Consider the following 20,377-nt stretch of genomic DNA (forward strand, 5'->3'; position numbering starts at 1 on the left):
TCTTTAGGGAAATAAGGCTGGATACGCTTAAGCTTCCAAAGGGTGAAGAACATTTGCTTGACTGTAGAGTTCACATGTTGCTCCAATGTCAAAGATCTATCAACTATGACTCCCAAGATTTTTAGGGACTCCGAAATTGGCAGGACGAGCTCAGGAGTAATTAATGTAGGAGGCCTGAGTTTGTTATAGGGAGAGGAGAGAATCAAACAATGTGTTTTCTCGGCGTTGAATTTGAATCGAAATGAGTTGGCCCAGTCGAGCATGGTGTTAAAGCCTTGCCGAATCTTACTGGTTATTTCATTTAGGTCTTTCTCAAAAGGGATGAAGATAGTGATATCATCAGCATAGATAAATGGGTTAAGTCCCAGTTTGGAAAGAGCCACTGCCAAAGGAATTAACATCATGTTGGAGAGTTGGTGATAGTGGGGAACCTTGTGGCACTCCACAGTCTGCTTTCCAATGAGATAAGTTAGAGTTGGTGTTTACTTGGAAAGTTCTTGATGTAAGAAAGCCTCTCAGCCAGGCTAGTACATTTCCACTGGCACCAAAGTAATCTAGGAGCCACAGCAAGATGCCATGGTGCACCATGTCGAAGGCACTAGACATGTTGAACTGTAAGAGCAAAATACTCTTCCCTACAGCTATTTCCCTCTTAAAGTTGGATAGGAGAGTGACAAGCACGGTCTCAGTACTGTGGAGCGGTCGAAATCCCGACTGCGAGGTATGCAGAACTATTAAACTTATCAAGTGCTCACTAAGTTGTTATTCATCAAGCTCTCCGTAAGTTTCACGAAAAGGGGAATAGATGCTATTGGTCGGTAGTTGGACAGATCACTACTCTTTTTCTTGGCATCTTTGGGTACTGGGGTAAGTAAGATGTTACCATAGCTTACAGGGAACTTGCCATTACCAAGCATACAGTTGAGATGTAGCGTCAAAGTCATCTAGAAAACAGGCAGGGGCACACTGGAGTAAATAATTGGGGCACACATCCAGCCTGCAGTACTTCCTGACAAATCTGCGAAGCTCCAGCTTGACGGAATCTACAGAAAGAAGTGAAGCTTGAGAACTAACGGTCTGCTGGTTGCTCGTCAGCCATGGTTCCAAGCCACTAATAAAAATCACTAATGCTGGAATTGTTCAGTGGAAGGGGAGCTCTCTATTTGATGAGTTTGTCTTGAAACATTTGGCTAAATCTGCAGCTGGTGGGATGCCTTCTCCTGTTGTGGTAAGCACAGTGGTATCCATTAGTTTGTTACAAAGAAGTAAAGCTTTTTGGTATCATTGAAATCTGGGCCTATCTTGGTTTTGAAGTAGTGTTTTTTTGCCTGCCTAATTGCATAATTGTATTTTCTGTGAGACTGCTTCATGCATTGAGATGTTGAGTATCCTGGTGCTTTTCTCCAGGCCCTTTCAAGTCTTCTGTTGTTGGTTTTGAGCGTTCTAAGGTATTCATTAAACCACGGGGCACCTACTTTCCTTTTTGTTGAACACAGCCTTGAGTGACGCTATGTCGTCTAAGATACTTCTGCATCGGTTATCCCAATTGAGGAAGAAGCTATCAGAGTCCACCGGGTCAGGCCAGTCTGACTCATAAATGGACTGCCAAAATGCCGCTGGGGTACGACATACCTTCTGTCGTGTACAACATTAGGGAATGTGTGCGCTGTGGACCTTTTATCTGCCACAAATGATTGCTAACTATGATATTACTTAATTATACAATAAACTTGCCTTAACTAACCATCAAATTATCCCAACTCACTCTGTACCATGTATCTTGTTCCCATCATATATCTGCTCTTGGTCCCTCAGCTATATGGTAAGCCATATTGTAGAAATTCTTTAGCATCATAATCTATGTAGCTGAATGTTCTAATGCATGCTTATTAGGTGTCATTAGTATTATGCTAATATTGTATTATATCCCTGGTATTTGAATTCCATGCTGTTAAATATATATTTTTGATACTGTTTCACAGTAGTTCTATTATTAGGTTTCAATTACTGTTTTCAAGTTTACCTCACTTATTGTATTTATGTTTATTCTTGGTTATTTTACTATTGTTATGCTGTTAACAAAATTATGTTTTATATTAAAACTGTACCTACTGTACAGCGCCTTGAGTGAATCTCTTTATAAAGAAGATTAAAAATCCCATTAAAAAAATGTAAGTTTTTTTTTTTTTCATTTGTAATCCACAATGTGGCATTTGTGGAATAAAAGCAGTATATAATATAACATAAACATAACAGATGCAGATAGATAGTGAGACAAGCAGAAAGCTGCAACAGTATCCCAAGTTTCCCTGTCAGCATGTGGCACTATTCTTGATACTAAACCACAAACAGAGGCCTGAGAGTTTTATTAGAGCACCCTCTCCACTGCAGAGGTGTAAAGGGGGTGGAATCTTTTCCTTCTGTGACTGAGCTTTCTGGGGGCTTGGCAGATATAAACATTAACAGTGGCCAGGAGTATTTCCCTTCTGTACCACTTAATAACCAAGTCAAGAGCCTTATGGGGCTGATAAGTCAGAGTGCAATCTGAGGAAGATGGAGACAGATGAATGAAACGTCAGTCCCTCAGAAGAGGTGTGCTACTGCCTCTTTTCTGTCTAATAACTCAACTGCTTCTGTGACATCAAAGTCAGCAAACCAATTGTCCACAAATATTCAATCTCTCCCAGTGTTCCTTTTATACAGCAAAAGCAGCCACAAAAAGGAAACTCAAAACACCCATTCAGCCAGAAGTATAGAATGACCAGGTCAAGCTGTCAACAGAATGGAAAGGGAACTGGGACGCAAGGAGGATGGGAAAAAGACCTCAGAGCAAGCCTGGTGTGAAAGGCTGAAAGCCAGCTGGTTCTCTACTTGTACATCACTAATATAAGCAAATTAACTCTCTTTCCACTTGCGCGAGACAAATCCTTGACCCATAAAGAGGTACTTCTCAGGGATCCGCAAGGGACCGCTAATTGCCTCTGGCGATACCCACACATAAAGGATTGTTTTTTTTTTTTTGGGGGGGGGAGGGGGGGGGGGGGGCTAAAATTAGTAGCACCCAGAACTGAGCTGCCCACAACGCAGCAGTCCTCCAGTGAAGGAGGTCAAAGGATTTGGCACACCCTCTCACTGGGATGTGACGAGAAAGAGAACCTTCCCCAAAAGTGTTAAATTACAGCCAAGTATTATCTGATGCATAATAAACCCTTCATAGTCTCTCTAGATTTTCCCTGCATATTTGGGGGGGGGGGGGCAGAAGCGGAGCCAGGTGACGGAGCGAGAGCGGACTTCCGTTGGCGCACATTTTCAATGCAACACATTGAGAAAAAAAATAAGCACAAGCAGAACTCCGTTGGGGGAGTGGTCGCTCCCTGGCGCTCCCCCCCTAGCATACGCCACTGGGGGGGGGGGGGGGGAGGGGAGGGGCATTGATCACCATTGGGCCTACAGGGAATATAGACGCGATAGAATGTTGTTCGTTCTAAACCCTGGAGACCATTGTGTGAAGTCCCTCAGGGGTCACCACTCTCCCTTTGTTATTCAATTTATTTATGTCAGATCTGGCCACCATTTCTTTGATCATAAGCAGATGATATTTTTGTTCTGGCTTCTTGTTTATCCTGATCAACTTGTGTACTTTTCAGATTATTGAACAGTGTACATCTAGGATTAAGATTTGGGCTCATGGTCACTTCCTAAGTTGAATGCAGACAAGACAAACATATTGTGGCTTAAGAATTTTTTGACTGATATTCATCATTGTGACCTTGAAGGTTGTCCAAGAAGCCAGTATGCTAGGGGTCTTTTGAACTCTACATTATCTTTTGAGATAAAAATTATGTAGTCAAAAAAGTTTTTTTTTTTTTTTTTAAGTTAAAACAGCTTAGATCTATATACTCTAATTTTCATGAAAAGGATTTTGCTCTGGTTGTATAGACTTTGACAATCAGTTTTTGATTATTGCAATTTTATTTATCTCAGTCTACCGCAGAAACTGTTATCTAGATTGCAATTACTCCAAAATACAACTGCAAGGCTGATTTTTTGTTGTACCAGATATGATAGTGTGTTTCCTTTGTTTAAGTCTTGTCACTGGCTGCCTTTGCGTGCTAGAGTATTATTTAAAAAGTGTTATGTTTTGTTCATAAAGTGATATATGGTCTCACTCCTCTTCCTTTATCTTTACAACTGAAACATTCGTCTTCTACTACTGAAAATGTACATCGTTCTAGACATAGATACATGCGTTTTTTGTGTATTTGGAATGACCTGCCTTTGGAAATTAGGTTGGAAAGTTATTATGTTTTAGGAAAATGTTGACATTTATTTGAGAAATTTTATGTGTAGTGGATATTTTTAATTTTTAGGGTGAAGTATTATATTGATTAGTTAATCGGAATGTATTGCTGTTTTTTTTTTTTTTTTTAATTTATAGAAGTCTTTATTAAATAAAGAACATTACAACCAGAAAAAGGGATACCCCTAAAAATCAGGGGACAAAATACAATTATTCTTGTTGTACCAAACATACCCAATGACTAAGGAGTTGTTCCATTTCCTTTCTTTAACATTCAAATACAGAACAGGCTAACAATCTGAAGACGTAAGAAGCAAGCCAAAGATCACTTCTAGGTTTATAAAGGAGAGATTTTCCAGATCAAAGCAACCCCCCCAAAAACAAAAATCACCTCCACCTCCTATACAACCCCCCACCATCTTGCTGTTTCTTTTTTACATTTTATGTAAAGATCTAATAGTGTATATTTTGTGTTTCTTCAACTCTGTAAACTGCTTAGGACTAATTGCTTGGATTAAGCAGTATATAAACTTAAGATAAGAATCCCTGTGTGGTTCAAGGGCCCATTATCAAACCACTGAAGTACTTTTCCTTATAAAAATAATTATTATTGGAATATCACGGGGAAGAACATAGAGGCTTGCCCTTGTTCATTTCCAAGTGAAGGCCTGAATTTCTTAGCTCATCACTTTACAAGGAAATACCCAGGATAAAATGTTTTAATACCTTGTTGTGATGTGAGTTTACAATGTATTATTCTAGCCAATGCTCTTTAAGTCAGCTAAACACTGCATGACTTAATCCATATAGACAGCCAGTAAAATAAGCAAATTGTGGAAAAGTCCACAGAGGTACCTCTTACCATCTGTCATTGCATTAGGGTGTTTGTGAAATCAGCTGAAACGGTTGCAAATAAAGGGTCCTATATAAGGTTCACAAGCTGTTATAAAGTATCAGAAGAGTTATCAGTTTCTATAGCTAAGCTGTATATGATTACCACAAATCAGAATACATGCAAATAAAAATATTTTGAATTCCAATAATGTCAAAGGCCTATTAATTGAACTGCATATATATACAAATTTGTTTGAGAATCTCATAATTTGGTGAGAGAATAAGTAGTATTAATAAGTTCTGACAGAATAAGTTAAACATTTAGCATCCAAGATGTTGTTAAGGAAATACTGCCCCCTAGCTTCATGTCATTTCAACATACAAGCTTAAAAAAACAAAACAAACAAAACAAACCTAATGGGCCAATATTTCAAAATGAACTTACATGTTCACCGGCAGCCAGTGATGTAGAAATCTGATATCCTTGTATTTTAAGACATTGCATGGAAGCTGTCAGATCAAAAATCCTTCTAGTTGGTCCAATATTATTGCAAATTGGTTACTGTTACAAAAGCTATATACTATGTTAACCACTTAAGGGAAACATGGGAAAGAGGAAAAATTAGTTGAAGGGGAAGACAGATAGAGAAAGAACGGCAGCCACATAGAAGCTGCTGGTAAACAGGTACGATTGACTTACTGTCAGAATGATGATCTATTTTCGTGGCCTTGCTTCTTCTCTGTGAATGTAACTTAGGGATCAACTGTTTAAGTCTAAATTGTTTCATTATCTGGGTTTAGCCATTATATCTTTGTAATACCTGAAACATGATAATCCAGTGGTTCCAAAACCTGATCCCGAAGGCACCCCAGCCAGTCTGGTTTTAAGGATATCCACAACGAATATTCATGAGATTTACATGCACTGCCTCCACAGCATGCAAATCGATGTCATAAATATTCATTGTGGATATCCTGAAAACCTGGCTGCGATGCCACCACTATCTGATTTGGGAACCACTGTGCTAATGGTTACTTAGGTATTCCATTTATCATAGGATCATGTCTTTGTTTTCCCAGAAAAATTTAGCTTCCAAGTTACAAAGAGTTCCAAACAACTGCTAAAGGATTGTTTCCTATTTTCCTTCAGTCCTATTTGGGTATGTCTCCCTACCTCTCTAGAGCCAATGTTGATAGGACAACACTGGGGCCTCGAGATTGGTTTGGTTTCTTTGGCAGCTGGAACTGATGTTAAGCTTTGGCAGCTGCTCAACACCACCCTCAACTCTCAAGTGGCCTAGATGTTGAATTGGAAAATGCACAGTTGGAACTAGACGCATGGGATGAACTGAAGAATGGCCGGTTGATGAATGTCTGCCTGGACAGAACGAAACTCCCTACCTTTCTGGAGCTAAAGCGGTTAGGACAACATAGGGTCTTCGAGATTGGTTCAGTTTCTTTGGCAGCCTTAATTCCCCTCCTAAAGGTGGTGTGGTGCCTGGTTTGGTGGGTCCTACTGAGGGCAGCTGGTGCTAGAAAGGTTATCCTGGAGGATATGTGGGAGGGCATTTTGAGGACTGAGGCAACTCTTCATTATTCTATTTCTGGGACCTCAGAATTCAAACAAACTGTTTCTAAGCAAATCAGAACAAGATAAGAAATTGAGTAAAGTAGACAAATAGGAGAGTTATCAGTACAATCCTCCACCTCTCAATTTCTGAATGGGTCTTTTACAAAAGGCAACTTGATGCTTCACTTGAAACAGGAGCATTTGGAAAATGTTTAAAGTAAAAAACTGAGAATTAAATTTTCCATTGAAAGAACTGTGGCTGATGTATTTGAGAGATAATTTGAGATAGTGAAACGTGGGGAAATAGTGGTATCTAGACTATCTTCTTTACCACTTGGGAAGAGAAGTGAGCATGCTGAAGAAGGTGGAATGGACTCTATATAATCTCTACAGACAGATTAAATATTTCCACTTTCCTAGAATCTTCTATGGATAACATCTCTGTTAGAGCTACTTTGGTGGTAGTTCTGGAAGCTGAGCCTGATAAGTCTAATTTTCAAAGATAAAGTTTCAAGATATTTCTTTTTATCTGCAGAAGGTGATTGTTTCCAGACATTGCCAGAAGTACACAGCTACAAAAGAAAGCTTTCTTACAACTTAAGCTCCGAGGCTGGCTTCAGGTGCTGCTTTTTCCTTCCAGTTTCCCTGCAAATGTCTGAAGGTTTCCCTTCTTAGACCCACTATATTTAGAATAATTTCTTGCTAAAAAAAACAATTTGCTTCCTTTAAAAATCTTCTTTTGTAACTAGGTTGGGAGGATAAATGAGTAGTGGGGATTGTTGGGTGCTTTGGACTTTTTTCTTCAAGTTCTTGGAATTTTCTCCTTAGAATGTGGACTACAGAAAGTCTTAGTTAATTTGTTTATTATATTTTTCCTTTTCTTTTTAGATTGCCTTGTACTTCAGACTTTCTTTGCTTTGATTATGGCTTTGTTCAAATTTATTTTAATAAATTTCAATTTAAAAAAAACCAAATCATTTGTTATTTACTTACCAGTTACAAGCTCCCTTATTTCTGGATCAACAGTTTTTCTTAGCAACCGTAAAAGAGCAGGTATTCCACCAGCATTCTTCACCATCAATTTATTTTGATCTGTAGACTTTCCATAAACAAGGTTTCTTAGTGCACCACATGCATTTTTCTGAACTTCCAAGACCTTATTATCCAAAAGGTCAACGAGATGCTTGATGCCGTCTAACCTACATACCTATAATGATACATAACAGCCAATATTGCATTTAATAATGACGAATTCAAATTTCTACTAATAAAAATACTCCGTATAGTACTTCCCAATGTGTTTAATTTAATAAAAAAGAAAATACATCTAAAGACATTGACGAACCTCAAGTCAAGAAAAATACTATTACAAGTAGAAACATTTGCAAAATCTACCAGACATTAAAGATCAACAACTGTCTTGACACTTTTTTTTCTTCATAGATAGCATTTGAACCAAAGTGCTTAAATGGTTTTATGCTATATCAAAAGGGCAATTCTATAAGCTGGCACCCTAAAGTTAGGTGTCAAATAAGCATATAAGCTATAGTACAGTAGCACTTACAGGTGTAATTGGCACCAATAATTGGCTATTAATCATGTAAATGCTAGGCAGTTTTCTATAATGTACATGCCAAATTTGCTTAGTGTGGTGCAGCATGGGTGGGTCATGGATGTGTCACCACACAACACATGGTGCACTAATTTGTGCCAACTTACACCAGTCTGCCATAAATGGGTTTGCTGGTTCTGGCACACCAATGAGCCTTTTCACAAGTATTCTATAACAGCTTAGGTGGAGGCATAAGTGTAATTAAAGAACCAATGTTAAGCATGCCTCACTGCACCTCAATATAGGTGCCACAAAGTTATAGAACTGCCCCACAAACAAATAGAACCCAGATACAACCTGTTGAGGATGCTACATATTAAGGTGACTGGCGCAATATGTTTTTTAATACATGGAAGAATATACCCCCGGATTCTCTATATCAGTGATTCCCAAGTCCAGTCCTGGAGTACCCCTTGCCAGTCAGGTTTTCAGGCTATATATAATGAATATGTATGGACTTGATTTGCATACACTGATTCCATTATATGCAAATTTCTCGTGCATATTCATTGTGGATATCCTGAAAACCTGAATGGCAAGGGGCACGTCGGTATTGAAAATGGGAAACACTGCTCTATATGGTGCTGATATTTGGATACCAGATCCAAGATGTGTGCCCAACTAAATTGGCTAAACGAGCCAATTAGTGCCAATAACTGGGTGCTAATTAGTTCTAACTGGCACTCATTTGAATTTGCATGCACATCTTGCTACATGCTATTCTATAACAATTTACACCCAAATCCTATCGTGTGCAAACCCAAAGGGGGTGTGGCCATGGGAGGTTCATGGGTGGATCAGGGGCGATCTTAAAATTTGCAAATTGGGTACTAAGAATTACACCTGGTTTCAGCAGGTGTAAGTCCTGGCACCAAAATAGGCACTTAATGCTATTCTATAATGGGCACTTTTCTTTAAGTGCCCATTATAGAACAGCATTGAACGCCGATTTTTTTCAACACCAAATTTTGAGCTATTTAAAGAATCTAGCCCATATTGTCCATGTTCTTTGGAAGAACAAACAAATATGTGTAGTTGGGCAGTTCTGATATTTTTTTGTTTAGTTTTATTTTTTCGAAGAGCTACTCTATAATATCTCCATAAATATACTCAGGACTTTTGACTTTAAGTTTAACCGATAAACACCAACGCACAAATAGTAAAATAGGCATTAATTGAATAAATACTGGAAAAACTCCACTTCCCTTAGGACCCTTCCATTATTCCCCTTGCCTGTTATCGTTTTGTGCTTTTCCATACTGATAACTCCTCAGCTACACAAACGTATTGCATACCACTGGAAAAGGAACCCAGCAATGGTTCCTGTACCACAAAACACATTTAATATTGGATTTTTTTGTATTATCAAACAACTCCAAATTGCCTGGAAAATAGCTACCTAAATTTACAATGTATAAATATTTAATAATAAAAGCCCTAACTGTACTACAAACTGGAAATAGTGCATGCAAGCATTTCTGCCACACCTTTTGATTATGGATATCTGGAAAAATAGTCTGGCAGCAGGGCCGGCCCTAGGGTTTCTAGCGCCCTCCTGCAGTCTATTAGTCGGCGCCCCTACCCATCCAGAGGCGGGATCACTATGGCTCCGCCCCCACAGTAGACACACCCCTTTTACCAGCCATGGCATCATTGAAAATATTACACCAGTATAGAAGAAAAATAATAACTTAGCACACAGACCAGGAATTAGGAGAACAGACAGTCTTGCCAACTCTGAAAAACAATGTGTTATCAAAATTTCAGAATCTAACAAACAGATCCCTATTCAGACACTTGGCCTTGCAGTCACACATGTAGAACAGAGATAGCCCCTCTCCAAATTCTTCAAAAATTAACCTGAAATCCTAAGAAGTTAGACTCTGCTTGCAGCACAATAGCCTTCCCATCGAGCACAGCTTAGGATCTAGCTAGGACAGACTTAATCAGCATAAACTAACATATTCTACAATCTGAGTTGGACAGACTAACAGGAGTTACTGAAGTGGGAATGAGAGATAGGTGATGGTTAGGAATTGAAAGCAGGCATCTAGCCCTCCTGTCCTGTGAGTTGCTGTGTTGGGGGTGGGGGGTGGAAAAGGGTGGGTCAGGTGCAGCACTAAACAGCAGTCTCTGACAAAACAAGGGTCCAGGCTCTGCTGTGCTGTCTCTGTCTGAGCCCTCTCTGGGCAGAGGACAGAGGTTAGCTGAGCTCCACAAGTTATTTCAGAGCCAGATTCAGTTGGAGCAGTGACATCCTCTGACAAACACAAGGAGGATATTTCTCTGCTTGGGAGGTGGGGGGAGGGGACGGGACAGAGAGCTGACAGCTTTGGAGCCAGACTGAGATGAGCAGCAGAGATTAGATTGCTTGCAAAGTGACGCCCTTGAAGGCAGGCGCCCTCCTGCAGTGCTTACCCTGCTTACCGGGTTTGACCGGCCCTGTCTGGCTGTATAGTTCTTGAGAACTTGGTTGGTTATCAAGAGGGCACCCTCCTCCTAGGAGACTGACCGAGATCTCCAAACAGTGTTTCCTGTATTTTATATAAGAAATTTAAGATTCCTAAATTTTCTTGATAATACTACAAACAAAGTTTCTCTTCAAATCATCAATAAATTGCATTCTGCTTGGTTTTCCCTGAGGTATTTCATCCTGTGGCTCCCTTGCAAGGCTTCCACTAAAAGACTAAATACAGAAACAAAAGTACACATTGACCTCCAGAAACAGGACAATGAACAGTTCTTTACTGAAAAGACCCAATACGGGCTGAGTTTCAGCGACCAAGCACCTGCATTAGGGGTCACTGAAATTGCAGAACTCTTAAATGATAAAATAAGAAGTCTTCTGTATATTCAATTGAATGACAAGGTTTAACAAAGGATATCATGTGCCATTCAACTGAATATAAGAAGACTTCTTATTTTTATCATATAGGAGTTCTGCAATTTCAGTGACCCTTGATGCAGGAACTTGGTCGCCGAAACACAGTCTATGTCGGGTCTAACAATAAAGAACTCGTCATTGTTCTGTTTCTGGAGGTCAATGTGTACTTTTATTTCTGTATCTACCTTTTGGTGTACTCTTTTACCCTAAAAGACTGGCATACAAGGTAGAAAACAATTTGAGCCACCTCAACAATGTTTCAATTCATTATGTGCCTAGGACACTTGTATTACTTCACTGCAAGCTTAGGAGCGTTAGATGCAAAATATTCCCTTTAGCTTTCAATTATCGGAAAGACAAATATTCAAAGAAAATTCCCTTCCCCCAAGAAAATGAAGTTGCATATTTGTAATGGATGTTTTCTGTGGACAGCAGGATCTTAAAGCCACACAGATGGCATTGTATGATGGTTACCAAGTTGACATGATTACCAAAGCTTAACAATATAAAAGAATGCATTCACTCACTTACATGGGGGGTCCTGTGCTACTGAATATGACCACTGACACTAGTCCAATGTAAGCACAGTTCAACTGGGAATGGGTCAGTGGGAACGTGTGGCTGTAGGATTCAGCTGTTTATAGAGAATACCCGTTACAGGTATACAACTTGTGGGAGGGAGGTTCTGGAAGCCAAATTTAGGCTTTTAGATAGCAGTTGATATCCAGAACCTTCAAAGTAGTTTTCTCTGAAATGATGTCTTTTCCATGCACAGGACCCAAGAGACAAACAGAGCTCCATAGTCTCAATTGCGTGGATGAGAGTGAAATGAGAAGGGATTTAGATTTGTTAAGAACTGGACAATATTTTGGGGAAAGTAGGTTTATTCTGGAAAAATGGGCTTTACCTTAACTAGGGTAGAACCAGGCTGATGGCATCAACATTTTATAAAGGAGATACAGCTGCATTAAACTAGTACCTACTTGATTTGCTTACTTTATTTTTTGTCTATTAGATTGTAAGCTCTTTGAGCAGGGACTGTCTTTCTTCTATGTTTGTGCAGCGCTGCGTACGCCTTGTAGCGCTATAGAAATGCTAAATAGTAGTAGTAGTAGGAAACCCAAAAGTTGTTCAAGAGTGCATGGTTTAGAACAAGGTATCTTTGAAGGATATCGGCAAAACAGGGGAAGTTATGGCATCCTGACAGAGGCTGCAATAAATGCAACAGTATATCGGTGCCTTTAAATAAAGAGTAAATTGAATGATTGCAGATTATCACTGTCAACTGCTGAGCAATTGTTAATAGGAACAACCCCCCCCCCCCCCCCCAATTGTTTGTAATCTGTTTATAACCCACTTATACCATGCTGGAAGCCTAAAAAATAAGACAGGAGAGTTAGAATATATAGCACTAAATGAAAGGTAGATATAATAGACATCTCTGAGACCTGATGGAACGAGGATAACCAATAGGCACTGTCACAGCATAGTACAAATTATATCACAGTGAAAGGGTTGATTAAATTGAAGGGATAGTACTATATGTTAAAGAGAGCCTTGAATCAAATAGAATAAAAGTTCCGTAGCAAACAAAATATACCTTGTAATCCTTATGAAAAGAAACTGTATATGTAAAGGGGAAAATAGTGAAAGGGATATACTACCATCTACCTGACAGATGTCGAAATGTTAGGGAAGGGAACAAATTAAAAAACTAATTATGGGCAATTTCAATTACCCTCAATTATATCAAAAGGCTATTCAAAAATAGGAGACACAATAACATCTGAAAATCAAACAATACTGTTACGTGCAAAAATATGAAGGATTTGCTAACAGTAGCTGACTCACAGCACTTAGAAGTGAAGAAAAAAGACCTCAGAAAACAAACTCAAACTCCTTACAAGGAATGAGAAATGTACCATCATAGGTCAGAACAAAACTCCACTTAAAATACTCTAATGTATATTCACGCAATCCAAAAAAGCTTACTGTACATTAGCAAAAATCCTTCATACAAAACCAGAACAGTTCAAAAGAATATCTATGAAATTCAAATATTTTAGATATACTTAACTCAGTTACATCTTTTTCAAACAGCCACAAATTTCTTCCCAAATCTTTCAACAAAATAAAATTTTGTACATCCACTGCCCAAGAGATTCATCACATCAATTCCCAACAGGGATACTCTGTTTTGCAACTGCTGCATCAGGAGAAGACTTCCACTGTTCTGTAGAAACTGCACTCAGAAAACAGCTGCAGAGGGAACAGACGCCAAGATTCAACACACTGACACCACTCTTGTTTAAGTATTTTGAGTCAGTTATTCTTAGCAAATCCTTCATATTTTTGTATGAAACCGTATTGTTTTTGATTGTCTGATTTCAATTACTCCAATAGTGACTGGATAAATGTAATGTCAGAGCATGTTAGGGAGGTAAAGTTCCTACATGAAAAATTTTACTGCTTCATGGAGCAGCTGGTTCAAGAACCAACCAAAGGGGGGAGAAACTCTAGATTCAGTCCTTAGTAGAACACGATTTGGTGCAAGAGGTAATGGTGCTGGGGCCACCTGGCAACAGTGATAACAATCAAATTTGATTTAATAACTGCAATACACGAAGAAAATCTACTACGCTAGCATTTAACCTTCAAAAAGGAGTGAAGAATAAAACAAAATATAATGCCTCTGTTTTTCTCTCATGGTGTAACAGCACCTTGAAAATTGTATGCAATTCTAGTCAGCACATCTCAGAGCAGATATAAGCAGAATTAGAAAAGATACAGAGAAGAGCTACAAAAATAAGGGAGATTGAATGACTCTCCTATAAGGAATGACTAAGGAGGCCTGGACAAAACACATCTGAGGAGAGATGTGATAGAATCTATAAAATCATGAGTGGACTGGAATAGGTAGACATGAATCACATTTACTTTTCTCAAAAGTACAAGCACACAATGAAGCTACTAAGTAGTACATTTAGAACAAATCAGAGAAAGCATTTCTTCATTCATTGCGTAATTAAGCTCTGGAATTTGTTGCCAGAATATGGTGAAAACAGCCTAGCAGAGTTTAAAAAAGCTTTGGACAATTTCCTGAAAGAAACGTCCAAAAGCCATTAAGGAGGACTTTGGCAAATCCACTGCTTATTCCTGTGATAAGCAGCATGAAATCCGTTTTTTTTTCTTTTGCTATCACAAGATACTTGTGACCTGGGTTGACTACTGTTGGATACTGGACTTCACGTACCAACTAGTCCCAAGAGCTATTCTGGCAGTAAAAAACTGCACCAATTGTCTGACATGATCTGCTGGAAACACAGAATACTGGTGAGCTATGTCTGTATAGAGTCTTTTTATTTATTTAGATTGTAAGCTCCTTTGAGCAGGGACTGTCCTTTGTTAATTGTACAGCGCTGCGCAACCCTGGTAGCGCTTTAGAAATGCTAAATAGTAGTAGTAATAGTAGTTATTTATTGCATTTGTATCCCACATTCTCTCACCTCTTTGCAGGCTCAATGTGGCTTACAATACATCATGAATGGTGGAATTACATAAGAAAATAGACACTTAGTATAACACAAGGATTTTGGGCAGCATGATAATGACAAAACATGGCAGTAGTGTAACAAGCAAATAATGCAAGACAATTCTGGACATATGTGTAGGAGTTCACATTTGTTGATATTTTTGGTATGCCTTGTTAAAGAGATGGGTCTTCAGTAGTTTGCGGAAGTTAGTTAGTTCATAGATCGTTTTAGGTTGCGTGGCAGCGCGTTCCAGAATTGTGTGCTCAAGTAGGAAAAGGTTGATGCATGTGTTAGCTTGTATTTTAGACCTTTACAGTTGGGGAAGTGAAGATTGAGGAATGTGCGGGATGATTTTTTTTTAGCATTCCTGGGTGGTAGGTCTATCAGGTCTGACACGTAGACTGGGGCATCTCCATGGATGATTTTGTGAACTAGGGTACATATTTTAAACGTGATGCGTTCTTTGAGTGGGAGCCAGTGTAGCTTTTCTCGTAGAGGTTTAGCACTTTCATATTTTGTTTTACCGAATATGAGTCTAGCTGCAGTGTTCTGAGCTGTCTGAAGTTTCTTGACTATTTGCTCTTTGTAGCCAGCGTAGAGTGCATTGCGGTAGTCTAGATGACTGAGTACCATTGATTGTACTAGGTTGCGGAAGACGGTCCTCGGGAAGAAAGGTCTTACTCTTTTTAATTTCCACATTGAATGGAACGTTTTCTTGGTTGTGTTTTTTGCGTGACTCTCAAGTGTTAGATGTCGATCAATGGTAACTCCAAGAATTTTTAGGGTGTCCGAAATTGGAAGATTCAGTTTTGGTGTGTTAATGGTGGTGAATTTGTTCGTGTTATGTTGAGAGGTGAGTATTAGGCACTGGGTTTTTTCTGCATTGAGTTTCAGCTGAAATGCATCAGCCCATGTATGCATGATATGAAGGCTTTGGTTGATGTCATTGGAAATTTCCTTTAAATCTTGTTTAAATGGGATGTAGATCGTTACATCGTCTGCGTATATGTATGGGTTGAGGTTTTGGTTTGATAGTAGTTTGGCCAAGGGTATCATCATTAAGTTGAATAAGGTTGGTGAGAGGGGGGATCCCTGTGGAACTCCGCATTCAGGTATCCAAGTGGCTGATGTAGTCGAATTAGTTGTCACTTGGTATGATTGTGTGGTAAGGAACCCCTTGAGCCAATTGAGAACGTTGCCTCCAATTCCGAAGTACTCGAGGATATTTAGTAATATTCCATGATCAACCATGTCGAAGGTGCATGACATATCAAATTGTAGGAGTAGTATGTTCTTGCCAGTTGCAATTGTTTGTTTGAATTTATTCATGAGAGTAACCTAGTACTGTTTCAGTACTGTGGTTAGATCGAAATCCTGACTGGGAGTCATGTAATATTGAGAATTTGTTTAAATAGTTTGTGAGTTGTTTAGTCACCATACAAAAGACTCCATACAGACACAGCTCACAAGACTGTCTCCATCTGCTGGCTGATGGACATAACCTATCAGTTCTGGACTGGTCTGGTAGGATGACAAGGAAGTACAATTTAATTCCATAAAGAACCATGAACTAATTCAGTAAGTGAATTAGATGGGCTACCCATCCCAGACTGGACATCTATCTATCACATCTGTCATAAAGACTAAGTGAGATTGTGAAGAGGTAATTTCCCCTCTGAGTAAATTTACAGGATTGCCCACCACTGGGATGCCTTCTTGAAATCCTCTGTAACTGAGATCTGAGAAGAGAAGGGTTAAGAATGTTTAGCCTGTTGTAGCTTGATTTGCCACTGAGCTTCCCTCATCTGTAAACCTGCCAGCAGCATCACATATATGGCTGCAGCCATGTGACCCAATTTCATAATCTGTGTGTCTAGCTGAGAGATCGCAAACTAAAGTCATGATCACCTCTGCCCTCTTTAGTAGTGAAGATCATGTATTTTTAGATTATCTATCTTTGTGTTTATGGGAAATCTTATTTCTGGGAGAAGTTGAACTGACCACTGTAATGAAGCCATCATGCTTTGGAGTGAGTTTCCCAATTAGCCAATCACCCAGGTAATGTGAAAACTACTACTCCTTCTCTGTGAAGATGTGCCACTACAACAGCCACACACCTTGTGAAAATCCTTGGAGATGAAAACAGACCAAAAGGCAGGACTTTGCATTGCAAGTGTTTGAGAACAAAGAGAAAATGTAACCATTTCCTGCGATTTGGATGAATTGTAATGTGAACGTAAGCATCCTTTAGATCTATGCATGCCAACCTGTTTCTCTTTTTAAAAAAAAAAGATGTAAAGAAGTAGATTAAAGCCCAAAGAATTAATTTTGAATGTCTACTTGATCAAATTCTGAAGTCCTCCGTCTTCTTTGGAATCAGAAAGTAACTTGAAGAAAACCCATTTTTTTTTTATGTAGAACATCTATAGCATTGGCTAAAAGATGGCTTTTGGTCTCTTTTTGCAGAATTTCTCATTGGTCAGAGTTTGGGTGGCATCCTTGCACATTCGTTACAATCCTGCACTTTGTGTTTTTGGCCCATACAACAGACACAATAGTCATGCATGTCTCTGATAAGACATTTTTCAGTTGCATGCTGGGCCCTGTTTAAAACCAGGCTTCATTTCTGCCATCACAAACTTTAAATGAATAAAATGTGGCTACATTGAAAATAAGAGTAAAAAGAAGCAAACATAACAAATGAATGGAGAAACCTATGAATCTGACTTAAGGCTATTGCAGATAAAAAATGACATTATAGGCAATAGCACAGGACCTCCATGTAGTGTAGTTCATTGTTTAACATTGCTAAGCTTTGGTAACCATCTTGATCTAGTGATGTTGTATGATGGCATCATCTGTGTGGCTACACAGATCCTAGTTGTCCCATGGATTAAAAATGTAAACAGTATTTAGCATAGTAGAAACTCTTTACTTCTTTATAAGAGACAGTTTATTCAAGCAGTGTTTTCATTCTGAATTCCAGAAAAAATTTGAGATTTAATATACCACCATTCATAATACCATCATTGTGGTGTACATTAGAAAGTATAAATAGAATCATAATAAAAACAAATGAAGAGAACCAAAAGAGGGGGAATATAAATAGCACAACAATAAAAATCCAGTTAACTATCATTTACAGAACATGAAGTTGGATGAAACTGCCATTATTCAAAATTTCTGCATTATGTAACACATCAGGACATCCTAGACACTTACAGAATTTAAAATAATCCTTATAGGCCATAGGATCACGTATCAAAAGGCACCTATTCTATTTCAGTACCTGAGTGATTCTATGATCTACCCTCAGTTTTGTATTCCTCACATCAAGCCTTACTTCAGTTACCTGTTTCAAGTTGGTTGCTACTCAAGAAAGCCCCACCTTTGGGTTTAAAGACACTGGAAATTCTGCTTACCTTCCTTACACCATGTAAAGCTGGCTTTTTTGAGAAATTGCTTGGTTTGGCTTTAAATACTGTATTATCTGTCCTTATGTGTTATTTGTTGTGTCTAGTGTTGATTGTATTGCTCATATTTTCAGATACTAAGAGCTACTTTTGTAGCCTAAAGAAATGGGTTCATATAAGCCAATTTATCATCTTTTCAAAACCAGGAAGCGTCATTCTGCACCCTAACACTCTTAGTACTTCATGGCCTCACATTTGGAACAACCTATGCATAAGGAAAGGGGGAGTTGGACTTTAATGTCAGTGGTGCAAATACCTCCCCAGCAGTATTTGCAAAGTATATGTGTGTGTATGGGGGGGGAGGGTGGGGAAGGTCCCAGTAAAGTAATTGCTGCAGTTGTGTGTTGAGTTTGCTAACATACAATTACATTCCAGTCCATCTCTGTTGCTGTTTGGACCATTCATGTCTCCCAATCTTGGCAATCCACTTCTTACACCCTTTGTATATGGGGCAGGTAGAGATTGCGTTCAGCAGCAAGAGAAGCACGCACCTAAGAAGTCTTTCCTACAATGGCAAAAGGAAGCAAGTGCTTCAGTAAAAACAGGTACTTGTTTCCTTTTGCCACTGCAGGGCAGAGGTGTACGGCCTCTTATTGCCACGTGGCCAAGTTTCTTAGACACATTTCTCCTGCTGCAGAGCATGGCTGCCATATGCTGTGCTTCCAAACACAGTATGGAGCAGGAAGCTGGGGTCAGGATCTTGGGAGGCAACAGAGAACCCAGCACAAGCATGACCATGGCAACAAAGAGTGACTGGGAGAAGCAGAATGACATTACCATAAAAGTAAGCAGAAGCAAAAAGAGGAACTATGAGGGAAAAAATCCTGACAATATTTTCTAGGAAGAATAGTGAGGAAACCATCAAAAACACAAAGGTTTTATTGATGCCAAAAACAAAATGGCAAGATACTCTCACTCAGCCATAAGTATTAGTGGCACAAGGGACTGGACTTGACACGGCTGTGTTTCGGCAGCAATGCCTGTGTCAGGAGTCATACAATTCAATATTGATGTCACTCAACTATACCGTAGTGAGTTTCTATTTGTTGTCAACTATACCACAAAAGAACGATAAACAGTGCGTTAGCGTATGAACTGTTGGCTGAAATCAATATCGACAGTTCACATGCTGACACATTGTTCATCATTCTTTTGTGGAATCTATCTGGCACCTAATTTTATTTGTATTCAAAACAGTGTTCTCTGACCTCCCTCTTCTCATATGTAAGATACAGAGCACTGGTATTAACAGTGAGGGCAGGTAATGAGAATCCCTCATCAGATACCTCAGCCTCTGCTCAGCAGGCGGACACATACACACAAACACTCTCTCTAACGTAGAATTCAACAAAAACTTGGGGTATCCCAACAGAACTGAAGTGGGCATGTGACCCACAGTCCTGCTTCAATGTGTGAATTCTTTGAAAAAAGGTGGTAAATAATTCCAAATAAACAAAGGGAAGGAAGCAGTGCAGTTTTGTGAGCAGCCTGCCTGTGCAGCTTTAAAGCAGCAGCCTTCTGTTGCCTTATTCGGATTATATAATGCTACACACAAAAGCAATGTACACCCAAGTGTCAACTGCTACATTCAGGAATGCTCAAATTGCTACTACTACTACTTAACATTTCTAAAGCGCTACTAGGGTTATGCAGCGTTGTACAATTTCACAAAGAATTGCCTTGTAAAAATACCATGAGTCAATTATATGGTGCTTTATGGAAAGGTCAATAGCTGTAACAGCATCAACTCACACCCTTAGCATAACAAGATTACATTAGACCCAGGACAGATAGCTTTTATTTTCTAGTGATGTTACGGGGATAGTGCTGGGCAGACTTATACGGTCTGTGCCCTGAAAAGGACAGGTACAAATCAAGGTAAGGTATACACAAAAAGTAGCACATGTGAGTTTATCTTGTTGGGCAGACTGGATGGACCGTGCAGGTCTTTTTCTGCCATCATCTACTATGTTAAGATCATGGGACATGCAAGAACCATGATGTATAATCAGTGTGTTTTCTAGCAAAAAAGGTGCTGGTACTCAAATGCCAGGCCACCCTTCAGGAGTGGGGTGATCACTGAGGGACCCACCCCACAATAGCCAGGCCCCCAGCAACCAGTCACAGAATCTATGAAAAGGCAGAATTGGTGTGTAGAGCCTGAGCTCTTT

General features: G+C 39.2%; 1 protein-coding gene across 1 annotated transcript in view; it reads right to left on the reverse strand.

Moving 5' to 3' along the window:
- The window catches only part of PKP4 (plakophilin 4), a gene marked incomplete in the record, with an annotated part of 553,440 nt that overhangs the window by 207,479 nt on the left and 325,584 nt on the right, over positions 1 to 20,377 (reverse strand). Inside the window, 1 exon segment of the mRNA XM_030210570.1 lies at positions 7,698 to 7,911. Coding sequence (XP_030066430.1) covers positions 7,698 to 7,911 — 214 coding nt within the window.

The sequence above is a fragment of the Microcaecilia unicolor genome, chromosome 7, assembly GCF_901765095.1.
Source record: "Microcaecilia unicolor chromosome 7, aMicUni1.1, whole genome shotgun sequence".
Lineage (NCBI taxonomy): Eukaryota > Metazoa > Chordata > Amphibia > Gymnophiona > Siphonopidae > Microcaecilia > Microcaecilia unicolor.